The sequence below is a fragment of the Myotis brandtii genome, unplaced genomic scaffold (assembly GCF_000412655.1).
Source record: "Myotis brandtii unplaced genomic scaffold, ASM41265v1 scaffold217, whole genome shotgun sequence".
NCBI lineage: Eukaryota > Metazoa > Chordata > Mammalia > Chiroptera > Vespertilionidae > Myotis > Myotis brandtii.
The window spans coordinates 1,163,717-1,178,266 of NW_005358137.1; the positions used below are offsets into that span (position 1 = coordinate 1,163,717).

The 14,550-nt window shown below is 37.9% G+C and overlaps 1 protein-coding gene across 2 annotated transcripts in view; it reads right to left on the minus strand.

Annotated features, from left to right (window-relative positions):
• XRN2 (5'-3' exoribonuclease 2) overlaps positions 1 to 14,550 on the minus strand; it is a 67,899-nt gene that overhangs the window by 20,340 nt on the left and 33,009 nt on the right. For both annotated transcript variants that reach the window (XM_014539475.1, XM_014539474.1), the window contains 6 exons: positions 13,137 to 13,220; positions 12,136 to 12,233; positions 11,426 to 11,505; positions 10,161 to 10,217; positions 927 to 995; positions 700 to 831 (listed from right to left, as the gene is read on the minus strand). In XM_014539475.1, the coding sequence (XP_014394961.1) occupies positions 700 to 831; positions 927 to 995; positions 10,161 to 10,217; positions 11,426 to 11,505; positions 12,136 to 12,233; positions 13,137 to 13,220 (520 nt within the window). The remainder of the gene's footprint in view (positions 1 to 699; positions 832 to 926; positions 996 to 10,160; positions 10,218 to 11,425; positions 11,506 to 12,135; positions 12,234 to 13,136; positions 13,221 to 14,550) is intronic.

The following is a 14,550-nucleotide window of genomic DNA, read 5'->3' on the forward strand; positions in this document are numbered from 1 at the left end:
CAATGTATTGAAAATATCTATTTATGAGTTATCATTAATTCATAAACAATAACTCATTAATGTTTCCCCCAGCCTGTTGTTCTTTTTATCCCATCTTGTCACCTGTTATTGTTTTAAGGTCTCCCTCTCTATATGGAGTTCCCTCAGTAACTAAGAAAAAGACAATTAAATAGCTCATAAGGGCACAGTATAAAAATCAGAAATTCACAGAAAAGGAAATACGTTACCAGTAGACATGTTAAGAGAGACTCAATCTAACAGACAAAGAAATGAAAATTCAACAACAATGAGGCACTGCTGTTCAAATAATGGTTAAGCAAAAATCTAGGAAACCGGTGGCTTTGTGTAATTCACATCCTGCTTAACACTTTAAAGGGATCCTGTCATTAATTCAGCTAAAACTTTCTTAAAAATAAAAAAATTGTTTTAGTCTCTTGAAATAACTATCAGAATAGCAAAATTTTAAAAGAGAAAACAGTGGAATTCTCAAACAACACATAAAGTAATACATAAACCAAAGAAAGAGCAGTGAATTTAAAAACAGAAGAAAAACAGGGAAGGATGAAAGTCATTAAAATATCTGCAAAAAAGTTGTACTTAATAGTCTCATAAAGTATCTGTGGCATAAATACTGACTTAGTGCTTTGTGGCTGGGTCAGAAAAAGCAAAATATACAAATGACAGAAGCCTAACACTCACCCCAAAGTCCTGAATGCTGCCTGATCCAGGTGGACAGGCCGCCGGTCCCGATTAAAGCCAAGCTGGGGCTTCCACTGCCGTCCATTGCTGGATTTTTCCCAGTCACCAGGTTTCAGTACTGGTGCTGGTTTTCTGACCATTTGAAAATACAAGAGTTACAGGGATAAACACTGTTCATAAAAAAACAAATCTAGATAGTTTATATTTTATAACTGCATTGTTGTTACCTTGCTCCCGGAAGCATTACAGCTTTAAAAATGTAATCTTCGGCAAACTGTGGGTCTTTAAAATTAATACTAGAAAAGAACAATACACAATTTAGTGATTAGCCTGATTTAACCACCATATAAACTGAGATACTTCTCATGTTTAAACAGAATAACTAAAATTAACAAGTTTTCAAAAATTATTTTAGTCAATAAATATCTTCCTCACCAAACTGTTGCTAATTCTTAGCCTTCATGTAACTTTCTGTGGGAAATTCTAGCTAACTGTGGGTGATCACAGATGTTTAGTAGACATGGCCTCAACTCAAAAAAATCTTCCATTTTGTTCAGTCCCTGGCAAAGACTCTCCCTCTAGCATTTTAAGGAAAATCAGGTCTTGTTGCAATAGGAAAAGATACGAACATCAACAGAAACATCCTATATAATTAAAGGATAATATGCAAATCAACCGAACGGGGGAATGATCGGTCACTATGATGCGCACTGACCACCAGGGGCCAGACGCTCAACGCAGGAGCTGCCCCCTGGTGGTCAGTGTGCTCCCACAGGGGGAGCAATGCTCAGCCAGAAGCCCTGAGCAGGGCTCACAGCTGGCAAGCACAGAGGCGGTGGCGGGAGCCTCTCCCATCTCCACAGCAGCATTAAGGATGTCCGACTGCCAGCTTAGGCCCGCTCCCCAGGGGGGATGTCAGTTGGACATCCCCTGAGGGCTCCTGCACTGCCAGAGGGCGCAGGCCGGGCTGAGGCCCTGTGCCCCTCTCCCCCACCCCCAGTGCACGAATGTCATGCACCGGGCCTCTGGTTTGTAAAATAAAAAAATACACAAATATTTGGGGGGGGGGGGTGGCGAGGGAAGGGATGACACTAAGCTTTCCAGTTGAACCTTGTATTCTGCTCTACTAATGGGTGTTTTATAATGAAACAGTCACATTTGAAAATTATGCAAAGAATTATTTTATAAGGCTGCACAGTCCAACTTTGAGTATAATAAGCTGGGTCAAACTTCCTCTCTGGTGGTATGTATATGAGTCCATTCAAAGGTTGGTAAGTACAATAGTTGTCCTTCTGACAAAGCAATGCCTCTCTGGGATCCTGGATGTGTGTCTGATTTATACTTAAGGATGCTTATAACATTAGTATTCATCAGGTGAAAAAACCGTAAAACTTAAAAGTGCATGAATAATAGAAACTATGCTTCTTCCTAAAAATACTTAGTTGGTATTTTAAACATTTTACTAATAGAATAATGACACGGGAAAATATATATTTACAAGGGACTAGACATATATTTAGCAAAGGGTCACCAGTGATATTCTCTGCATAATCAACCATCTTCTTTCTTTCTTTGTGTTTTTTAATATTTTCCAAAATTCCTCCAATGATTACAAATTACAGTTTAAAAGGTTTTAATGAATTGGTTGACATTTGATTGATTGACTGATTGACTGATTTAACACATTGCGGACGGATCACAAGAATTCTCGCTTCAAATTATACAGTGTTTTACAAAGTATCATACTTTAAGAAGATATTAGCTTGTAAGAACATGTAGTAAATAACTTCAAAATGCAATGGGTATTTAATTTTAAAGTGTTCCTTTAACATTTATGTAAAACGTTTTTTTGTACTCGTTCAATAGAAACTTATCTGGCCACTGGGTAAAGCTAGCAATAAAACTACTGGTCCGCAATAAAAAATTTTTACTGATTTCAGAGAGGAAAGGAGAGGGAGAGATAAAAACATCAATGATGAGAGAGAATCACTGATCAGCTGCCTCCTGCACGCCCCCCACCTGGGGATTAAGCTTGCAACCCAGACATGTGCCCACGACTGGAATTGAATGTGGGACCCTTCAGTCTGCAGGCTGATGCTCCATCCACTGAGCCAAACAAGCTAGGGCACTGGTTGACATTTTTTTAAAAAGTATTATATATTTCTTTATTGATTTCAGAGAGGAAGGGAGAGAGATAGAAACATCAATGATAAGAAAGAATCATTGATTGGCTGCCTCCTGCACGCCCCCTACTGGGGATCAACCCCGCAACCCAGGCATGTGCCCTTGGCCGGAATCGAACCTGGGACCCTTCAGTCCACAGGCCGACGCTCCACCCACTGAGCCAAACTAGCTAGGGCACTGGTTGACATTTTAGATAACTAATTTTTTTTCTCTTCAAATACTGGCACTTAAAATTATTAGGACCCACCTAGCCGGTGTGGGTCAGTGGTTGAGCATCAACCTGTGAACCAGGAGATCATGGTTGTATTTCCGGTCAGGACACATGCCTGGGTTGAGGCTCAATCCCCAGTAGGAGGTGTGCAGGAGGCAGCTGATCAATGGTTCTCTCTCATCATTAATGTTTCTATCCCTCTTTTCCTTTTTCTCTCTGAAACTAAAAAAAAAATAAATAAATAAAAAATTTTAAAGTATTAAAAAATAAATAATTAGGACCCATCTGTTATAAACTTTCCTTGCAGTATGATTTAATTATATTTTAAGTACACAAAAATAGTTTCGTTTATCATAAAAATGCCATGAGCTCAAGAACAGCTGGGCTTCATTTACTCTATCTGTTCCTCTTACAACTCACTTTTCACTAGTAACTAACTGTCTTTATTGCAAATGTTTTCTATTGGGCAAGGTGGCTTAGGCAGGGCAAGTCAGAACAGGCAGTGTTAAAAGTTTAAGAGAGTGATAGAGAAAACAGTAGTTAAGTATTTGGTCTCATTAGTGCTTTGCAAACACAAAGTAAAAACAAAATTGGTAATAAGGCAAGATTTATAAGTAAAGTATCTCAAAGCAGTTATCTCTGTGTCAGCAGGACTTGTCAGCCCAAGCAACTTTCACAGTGCCCACTGCATACATCAGGGGTCCTCAAACTACGGCCCGTGGGCCACATGCAAATACAAATATTGTATTTGTTCCCATTTTGTTTTTTTACTTCAAAATAAGATATGTGCAGTGTGCATAGGAATTTGTTCATAGTTTTTTTTTAACTATAGTCCGGCCCTCCAACGGTCTGAGGTACAGTGAACTGGCCCCCTGTTTAAAAAGTTTGAGGACTCCTGGCATACATAGTCTCATGGTGGGAGTGGAGGTATAAACGCATTGAGCTTGCCTCTTCTTCTAATAAACAGGAAATGTCTAATTAGTTTTATAAGGAATAAAGTGAAAAAGGCAACAACAGGCTCGGAGTCAAAGCATGTGTGTGCACACATCTCCCCCACACAAGTCTTTGTGAGTGTGGGATAATAGCATGTGTGTAAGGGGGTAGAGTAAGGAGACCAAGGAAAACATCATCATCCAAAAGGTTATGGTTATAGGATGGCAGAGGAAATAATGGAACAAAGACATTGAAAGGGGTCCCAGGACCAAGGAGTAGTTCAGTTTAATTGGCACAGCCTTCTTAATAGGGATCTGGGAGAGAAGTAAGCCCTCAAAAATGATTTTGAGTGACTACAGCCTCAATTCTTCCAAGATACATAACTCGTATCATTCTAAAGGCACAGGACACAAACTGACTCATTACATGCAACAGAGGCTGTAAGTTCTCCGACAATTCTCAGATGGGACCCCAGTTGTGAAGGGCTGGATTGGAGTGCCAAAGTATGTGAACAGAGTGGGCAGTAAGACAGGATGGTCGAACTGGGATATTGTTGTGAAGGGCTTGTTCTGACTATGACGTGAAGCTACTTCAAGATGTCAGTAAGGAAGTAAACGCAATCAAAGATGCAATTCAGAAAGAACCACCCAGCAGCAGTGTGTGAGAGCAGGGGGAAAGAACCAAAAGGAGCTTCAACATGTACTTGAGGTGGGAATGTTGGGCAAGCAGGGCTGGAAATGAAATAAAGAGTACATTCAGGTGAGGGCTCAAGATGAAGATCTGCAGTCATGCACAAAAAGAGCTGAGACTAAGAAAATGAAGGAGACAGCCAAAGTAACAAGCTATCAGGGAGAAGAGATAATCCCAGGGCCACAGGGATAATCTCTTCTGAAGGACAATGGTTGTGACAAGAGATTTAATAAGACAGCTGAAACTAATGCTTGGGAAAACAGATCCTTTTATCTGGCAAATATGTGCATATGTGCACTTCACTGTATGCCAATTATTCCTCAATAAAATTGTTTTTAAAATTCCTTTATTCATGCTCAATAAGGAGAAATATTTCCAAGCTAATAGGAAAACTATCTCGAAGATCTTCCTTAGTTCTTCTCATAATCGTACTTAACAGAGTGATCTATATACTTAACATGGTACAAACCACTAGGAGACAGAAAAGGAGTATCTGAAAGTAAGTGTGGAGGTCCCTACTGAAAGGACAATGGACACTATTAATGATCTCAAAGAGTAAAGCATTCTTTGCCACTGGATCTTTGAGAACAGTTTGAAGACTTACTCTTTTCTAAAATGAGTTAACCTTTCACTTATTAAGAGATTTTAGTATTTTAATTTGTTTCCAAAAATATATACTAAGAATTGTTTTTAGAAATAACTAAATAACAAAAGAAGCTAGAGCACAACTCAACTGCACTTTTCCAATGTGATAATATAAGCCACAACTTGAATAAACCTCGTAAAGGCAGGAACTCATTAAGCAAAAACCAGAGAGTAACTTTCATTTCATCCAAATTTTGGAAATTCCCGAGTTTTTCAGATTTATGTAATTCAAATTCTTATAGGTAGAGGATTAAAAATAATAAAAGTAATTTTATTTAATAAAATACAGAAATAAAAATACTGGAAATCATAAAGGGGAAACAATCCAAATCAGGCCTTGACAAATTTCCACCACCAGAAACAAAAGTGATTAATAATGGAGAGTTTATCAGGGGAGGGAAAGCAGTAAAACCGAGATAAGACAGAAGCACTGTCAGGGAGGAAATGAGTTAACAGAACAGCTTAAGGACTCAGCAGGCTACTGAGCTAAGAAATTTGTGCTTTGATTTATATTGTTTCATCTAATTCGATAAACAGGAGAAGTATTTTTAACCATTTGTTCCAGGTGGAAAAATGCTGACATACCCAGTATAAGGTTCTATCCACCAGACCAGCTCTGACCCAGGAGTAGCATAATGGATCCCTTCCTTGGCAGATAACCTATTATTTTCATCACCTGTCTTCATAAACACAGCAAGGACAAATAAATATAAATTTAAAAGCTAAGTATGTTTGAAAGAAAACTGAACAGTGGTTTTACTTGTACCACAAGCAGCACTTTAAAACTATTTGTAAGAAGAAAATACTGTAGTACTTTAGCCAAGTCTCAATGGAAAAGGAATAGAATGTACAACACCTTCTTCTAATTCAGTTCATTTTAAGAATTATCCTTAGAAAATTGTAGTTTGAGAGTGCCAGCACACTTCACAAAGAAAGCAGAAAACTCAATATCAAGTTTAATTTTTCCTCTACCTTTTCCTTGTACATTCCCTAATTAATGCTAAATCAGCATACCGATGCAAACTGTTCTTATAGAGAAAATTTTATGATTCATACTAGAGGCCTGGTGCACAAAAATTCATGCACTCGTGGGGGTCCCTCAGCTCCTGCCACCGCTGCTGGGCTCGCAGCTAACAGCCCAGCTTGTGGCTTGAGTGGAGCTCCCCCTGTGGGAGTGCACTGACCACCAGGGTTTCAGTTCCTGTGTTGAGCGTCTGCCCCCTGGTGGTCAGGTCGCATCATAGCGACCGGTCTTCCTACTGTAAGGGTCAATTTGCATATTACCCTTTTATTATATAGGATACTTAACATTTTAAAACACTTAAGGAATTTATATAGGACTTAAGACATCTTTTCTGACATTCTACCTGAAGCGGTTAAGCAGTTCAGTGTCCTATAAAGTACTATAGGCAGTGCAAGTTAAACCCTCCCAAGTGTTTTCAACCATTAAGTCTGTTACTGATTGCATGTGCTCTACTTCTTTCAGGCTTTGGATTTCAAACTATCTGCAGGCCAACTACAAGCCTTAAGATCACTACAGTAATCCTACATAATAAAAGGCTAATATGCAAATTGACCGAATGGTGGAACAACCGGTCACTACGATGTGCACTGACCACAGAGGGAGCACCACTCAGCCAGAAGCTGGGCTCATGGCTGGCGAGCGCAGTGGCAGTGGCAGGAGCCTCTCCCGCCTCCATGGCAGCACTAAGGATGTCCGAATGCCAGCTTAGGCCCGCTCCTAAGCTGTCAGTCTGACATCCCCCGAGGGCTCCCAGACTGCGAGAGGGTGCAGGCAGGGCTGAGGGACACCACCCCTGGCCCCCCCCCCCCCCCCCGCCAAATGCATGAATTTCTAGTGGTTATAATAAAAAGAAACATCTTTACACACATTCACATTTTTAAAAAAACCTCCCTGTTGATATAAAACATTCTATACCTTGGCTGATCCATTCAAAGGTGAAAAAGTTTGAGAAACACTCCTCTGAAAAAGTAAATTTGGGCTTCTTTTTTTTTTAATCCTCGCCCAAGGATATGTTTTCATTGATTTTAGAGAGAGAAGAGAGAGAAACATCCATCAGTAGCCTCCTGTACGCACCCCGCCTGGGGATCGAACCTGCAACCTAAGTGTGTGCCCCGACCAGGAATCGAACCAGCAACCTTTTGGTATACAGGACAAAGTTCCAACCAACTGAACCATCTGGCCAGGGCAGTTTGGGCTCTGAGAAGACTTTGGTAAACACTGGTTCCAACACTATGAACAACTGAACTTTTACCTAAGTTTAGAACTATGCTAAGATCTGACAATGCTAGTGATGAAAAGAATATACAGAGATTATATAAATTATAGATTACCTTTAAAAGAGAAGAAAAGTAATGGAGGGTAGGCTAGAAAAGGAAAGAGCATTCCAAATAATGGAAGAAGGCACAGAGGTTGATGGGATACTCAAAGGACCAGCCTGGGTAAGGAGAAGGTGTCCTTGAGGAACTGTGGGGGTTCAGGCACAGAACTATAGCTTTGCCAAATTATGGCAGGCCTTGAACAAGCAAGAGTGTAATTCTACCGGCACTACATCGTAACCAAAGTTTTCCAAAGGGCAGTAGTCTTTAAGAAAAATAAGCTTTATGTCAAATGCCAAGAGATTCAGTGGGAAGGAAGGTGGAATCAAATAAACCAACTGGGAGATCACTATAGTAATACAGTAGAGAAGCACAAAACAGGCTCACCGTGAAAAGAAAAAAATATTACAGAATAGTGGTGCAGATATAGGGAGTAATATAACATGAGAAGCTAAACTTATAAGAAGCTCCAAAGCCTGGGCAATGGGAAACAGGACGTCCAAGGACAGAAAGAACAAAGCAGCCAGGAGAACTGGTGAGGGGCAAAGGACAAAGAAGTTAGTTTGGAACATGAGTCTGAGGTAAACAAAGATGTGTGTGCATATATATCTGTGTATCTACTCCAGAGGAATGTAAAATTACACCAGGAAAATAACTTTCCTGTAATTTAAAATTATATGCAGGATTTATACATTTAAAGTTTACAAAGAATTACTCTAAAAATAAACTATGTCAAATTACAATGGTGGAGGAGAAAGATAGCTCAGTTCTATTCAAAATTAAGCTGCTAATAGGTTGAATGATTTATGAAATCAGAACTGGAAAAAAATCTTCTAGATTATAGTTAACCATATTCTCTATAGGTCCTTCTATGACTTTTGAGACACCTCAATAATCTCTATAATATACTTTCTCAACACTAAAGATAAGACATAATGTGATGGGAAGAACTCACCTAAACGCACCTGAGTCTGAGATTTGTTTTATAAATTTAATACTCTTGTGAACACCAAATAATACCAAAGGCTCTTTCAGGATCAAAAACAACCAACCAACAACATCATCATACAAACAAAAACTCTAGGATCTGTCAATTTTGTAACGCTTCCCTTAGGCAATATCTCTATCCTAATTAGAAAGTTGAGTAGGAAGGCCCTTGAAAACGTGCACAGAAATTGAGGAACACAAGCAAACACATGACAATCCAAAGAGAGAACTGATGGGATTAACTGGCCTGAAGCTCTGCGGCAAGCCAGAGACCCCAAGGGTTAATACAGTGTCCACACCGGATCTGTGGGAGCCAGACTGCTTGTAATGGGTACAGGAACATGGTTTACAATTCTAAAGTCTACCTTTAATAAAAGAGCCCAAAGACAAAGAGTCAGGACAAATTATGTGTAAAGATAAACTAAAGCAACTAACTAATATGGAAGGTTTTCCATATTCACAATGGTTTTCTTTAAATAAAAGCCTTTCTAGCATGCTACCCAAATCCATTAAAGATAGGAAAATAAACAAGCCTATACTTCACAATGAGAAATCTAAAATATTTCCTGAGAAATAGTAAGAATGAGTGGGAAAGGAAGATTTAAGAATAGTTTTTACAAAATCCTTTAACTGCTAGGATGTGTTTGCTTTACTCTCGTCTAAAGACTGAAGAAAATGACAACATAAACCCTGCCATCAAGATTATTGATTATATATAGTAACTAGAGGCCCGATGCACAAGGGCCTTGGCCCCAGCCCCCACCCGCCGCTGCTGTGGCCGGGGTGGGTGGGGGGGCCTCTGCCGCCTCTGCCTCTGCCTCAGCCCCTGCTGCGGCTTTGTCTGGAAGGAAGGACGTCCGGACTAATTAGCATATTACGCTTTTATTATTATAGATTATAGAAATCATTAAGTTTGTAGATCTTTATTCTAAATAGTCATATTACATTTTACATTATTTTACTCAATAGAAAAATCCTGTCACCAAAGAAATAAGGTATAAATAAGTTTATAAATAAGCAGAAATTAAGAGTTTAAAATAAATTTTGATTGAAATCACCACAAATTCATCCTATCTCATCTTAATCAAAATAAAGTATACAATAGTTTTTAAAATTGTCTGTTATTTCAAAGCGAAGCAGTATGGGCCTCTGGTATACAGATCTTTGTTTGCTCGTATACAGCAAACTACTCCTAGAAATTCCTACTTTCTATCTCCTCCCACTTTGCTAATCCAGGGAGAATTAGAGGTTGTCAGGGGAAACTAGAAAGCAGAGAAACAAGCTTGTTAAATCAGTAACCTTAACAATGTATGTAATTTAAAGTCAAGAGGCTCTGCTCTGAAGCCTGCAACACAGGGACTTCTCCAGTCTCAAAGCATTGGTGGAATAATAGCTGCCATTTCCTTGTGAATCGGAAGTCTTCTTAAACTTATTTGCAAGTTCAAAATGCCATGAATTTTGGAAAACTTACCTGATTGCAGTGTTCTGTGTCAGATCCCGTAACATGGGAACAGGAGAACATACTACTCTAAGGAGAAACAAGAGAAGCATCTATTTGTAAAGTGTAACCTTTCAGATAAGTGGAAATAAGATGTTGCTATGTTTCTTAGGCTTTAAGAAAGAGAAATTATTAAAAAACACCAACAACTAAAATATAATAATTTATATCTTTAAAAAAGAAACCTATCTCCTTAGCTTGTAATCTCATCAACAGAAAACAATTATGGGCAAAGGTCTTATATCATAATTTGTGAAGAATACGTACAAACCAAAAGGGGGAACTGGGGAACAGAAAAATAAATAGAAAAAGAGAACAGGTATTTTATAAATGAGGAAAACCATATATATGGCTTCATTCTCAATAATCAGAGGAATGCAACTGTAAACATAACAAGATGCCAAGAAGTATCCATCAGAGTGACAAAAATTAAGGTTGTGACAATTTCAAGGATTTTGCAAGAACACAGAGTAACAAGATCTCTCACAAATTACCTTTGAGATTATAAAACAGTGTAATCACGTTAAAAGACCACCAAATATTATATAGAAAAAAAATGAAGATACGTATACTCTATGACCAGCAAATTCTATTCCTTGAGCAGCAGTTCTCAAATTCTGATCCCAGGACCCCTTTACATTCTTAAAAACTGATGACCCTCAAACAGTTTTTATGTTGGTTATATCTGTCAATATTTATCTATTAAATATTAAAACTAAGAAATTAAAAATTACTAATTTAAAGATACCAATAATACACCTATTACATTTAAGTTAAATAACATTTTTCATGAAAAACAACTATTTTACAAAGCAAATAAAAAATAAATGAGATCATTGTTTTTTAAATATCTATATTATAGCTGGATTCTCTTATATGCTTCTAATTCAATCTCTTAAGGTAACACACTACATGTAGCCTCTGGAAAATTCCACTGCACATTCAAGAGAGAAAGAGAAACAATAGTAAATAACACCATAATGTCTCTGTATTATTGTGAAAATAGTTTTGACCTCGTGGTTCTCCTAAAAGGGTTTAAAGAACCCCTGGACTCCCTGCACAAAGTGGCACAGCTATTATGTCAGAGCTGGGCTTTGACTCCAAGTCGTTTTTAATCCAACAAGTTTTCTGTTGTTTCATTTTTCTATTTGTAGAAAATAACACATTCATGGAACAAGGTAAAAATTCTAACTAAACTTTGTCCCAGTCATACCAATTATACACAAATGAAAGCTTACTGATCTGGAAGAATGGCTTCTTCATCCAAAGAAAACTTTCCTTGAATCCCATGACATAATTCAGGTGGTACATCCACTGGCTGTGGAAAAATGCATTCCTGATTATATACCCCAAAAGAACGAAAAGCAGGAACTCAAACATGTACTTCTACACCAAAATCATAGTAGCATTATTCTTAAGACCCAAAAGATGGAAACAACTTAAGTTCTCATCAACAGATGAATAGATAAGCAGAACATGGTGTATACATATAATGGATATTATTCGGCCATAAAAGGAGTAAAATTGTGACACATGCTACAGCATGGATGAACCCTGAAAACGTGCTAAGTGAATCGAGTCAGACACAAAAGAACAAATATAACTCCATTTATGTGAGGTACCAAGAATACGTAGGTAACATAGAGATAAAAAGTAAGAGAGGTTACCAGAGGCTGGGGAAGTGAAGAATGGGAAGGTACTGTTTATTAATATTGTTTAATGGGTTCAGAGTTTCTAACTGGAAAAATGAAAATGTTCTCAAAATGAATACTGGTGATGGTTGCACAATATTGTGTATGGTCTTAATGCCATAGAATTATACACTTAAGAATGGTTAAAATAGTAATTCTGTTTATATTTTACCAAAATCTTAAAAATGCATTCCTGATTAATTAACCAAATAAATATACTGTCTAAAAACACTCCATGACTGAAAAAGAGACCATACCTCTGTGGAACCTGTCTGGTATAGCTCTGAGATGAAGTCATGGAGTTGATGATGTTTCCCTACAAATAAGACATCACCTCCAAGACTGTTTCTTCTAGCTGGGGACAAAGTAAGAAAAGAATGAAGATTAAACAATTACATCTGTAAGAGCAATATTTATGAGAATGAAATAAGAAGCACCTATATTTTAAAAACTTAATTGTAAGTTTATAAAAAATAATTTAAAAGCAATAAAACCTGCATGTGTGATCTCTAGAGAAAAAAACCAACTCTTTGACAATAAGGTTTCAAATATCAATGACTATCAGAAAAAATTAGCACTAAGAGATATCTGAATATAGCATTATAAGATAAGGGACAAAGTTTTTTTATTTACAAAGAACCCATATTTTTACTGTAAGAAATAAATATTCCCTGAGGAAACACAAATTATATCATGTAATAACAAGGGTATTCTAAGGAAGGTTGATAGAGAAATTATTTCAATAGGTTTATTATACTGATACTAAATCAACTTTTCAGTAGAGCTCAGCTCTGCAATTTCCCAATACTTTTAACTGTCAGTAGTATGACAAAATACCTCTTTTTGTGCAAAATAACATTTTAAAGTTAGCACTCTGAGGGCAAATGCTTTTGTTTCAATCTAACCATTTAAGAAAAGTTATTGTTATTTGGGGGAGATGATAGGAAAAAGGGAGAGAAAGGAAATTAACAATACCCTTGCAACACACAAAGTTAAAGGATATTCTTAAAATGATGTTTTCTTATAAATTTAATAAATATTTGTGACTTAAAATTTTTTATTTAATTATTATTCAATTTATGGATAATAAATTTTACAAAGCAAAGTTAACTTTTGTTAAAAAGAGGTAAAATAAATGATTTATGTCCCATTTATGGGAAATTTGACAAATGAAAAAAAAAGGGTCAAATTTTATAAGAAAATGTAAAGTCTACATTACACAGACTCAATGCTGACCAAGTGAAAGTATAATTCTTACTCTCTTCTGGAGTGAGGTCTGGGTATACCTCTTCAAGGGCAGCTCGCAGCCTGCGCTCATCCACAAATGGCAACAGAGCAACACCTGGGGAGACAAATGTACACCAGCCACCCGGGCTATTAGAATCACAGATTCACCAATAAACATTTCTAGTGGTGTGTCCCTGCTAATATCAAAACATTTGGAACTGAACTCTATTCGCCAAAATTAAGGTGTAAATACTTTCCACTTTGTGGTAGAAGAAAAGATTCTTTATATTTTCCATCCTTAAAATGGCTCATATGAAAAAACACGTTTGCTAAACCTTAACTCTCTAATGATAAAATTTTTGAATTAAATGAACAAGAGGTCCCCTGGATATCAGTCTATGTTCTAGCCTTACTTATACTAGGAAGTGCTTGGGCAAGGCAGTTAATCTCCCAAGGGTGTGAGCTTATCCTTTCATTTTTCTAGGACTTAGTTTCTTCTTTTGTAAAAAAAAAGAGATCATACAACTAAAATACTCAGAAAGGCCCTAGCCAGTTTGGCTCAGTGGACAAAGCATTGGCCTACAGACTGAAGGGTCCTAGGTTCGATATCGGTCAAGCGCACATGCCTGGGTTGCAGGCTCGATCCCCAGTGGGGGAGGTGCAGGAGGCAGCCAATCCGTGTTTCCTTCTCACATGGATGTTTTTTTTCCTCTCTCCCTCTCCCTTGCACTCTCATTAAAAAATAGCAAAGTATTTTTAAAAACTTTTATGCATCAAAAGGACACTATCAACAGAGTGAAAAGACAACCCACAGAATGTAAGAAAATATATGCAAATCATGTAATAGATTAGTATCCAGAATATTTAAGCATTCATATAACAAAAACCCAATTCAAAATTGGGCTAAAAACGCGAGTAAATGTTTTTCTAAAGACATAGAAATAGCCAATAAGTACATGAAAACAATGCCCACTATCAATAATCATTAAGAAAATGAAAGTAAAAAACATAGTGTGATACCACTTCACACCAATTAGCATAGCTATTATCAAAAAACCAGAACTAACAAGTGTTGGCAAGGATATGGAGAAATTGTAATCACTGTGCATTGCTTTACTTTTCCTCTTGACAATTTATACTACAACTAGAGGCCCAGTGCACGAATTCGTGCACGAGTGGGGGGGGGGGTCCCTCGGCCTGACCAGTGATCAGGGCCCATCGAGGATGGCCAGGAAGAGGGACCACAGGAGGTTGGCCGGCTGGGAGGAGAAGCTGCAGGAGGTTGGCCAGCCGTGGGACATTGGCTGTGGGAGCACACTGACCACTAGGGGGCAGCTCCTGCATTGAGCGTCTGCTCCCTGGTGGTCACTGTGGCGTCATAGCTAACAGCCGGTAATCTGGTCGTAACATTCGCTTAGGCTTTTATATATATACTAGAGGCCCGG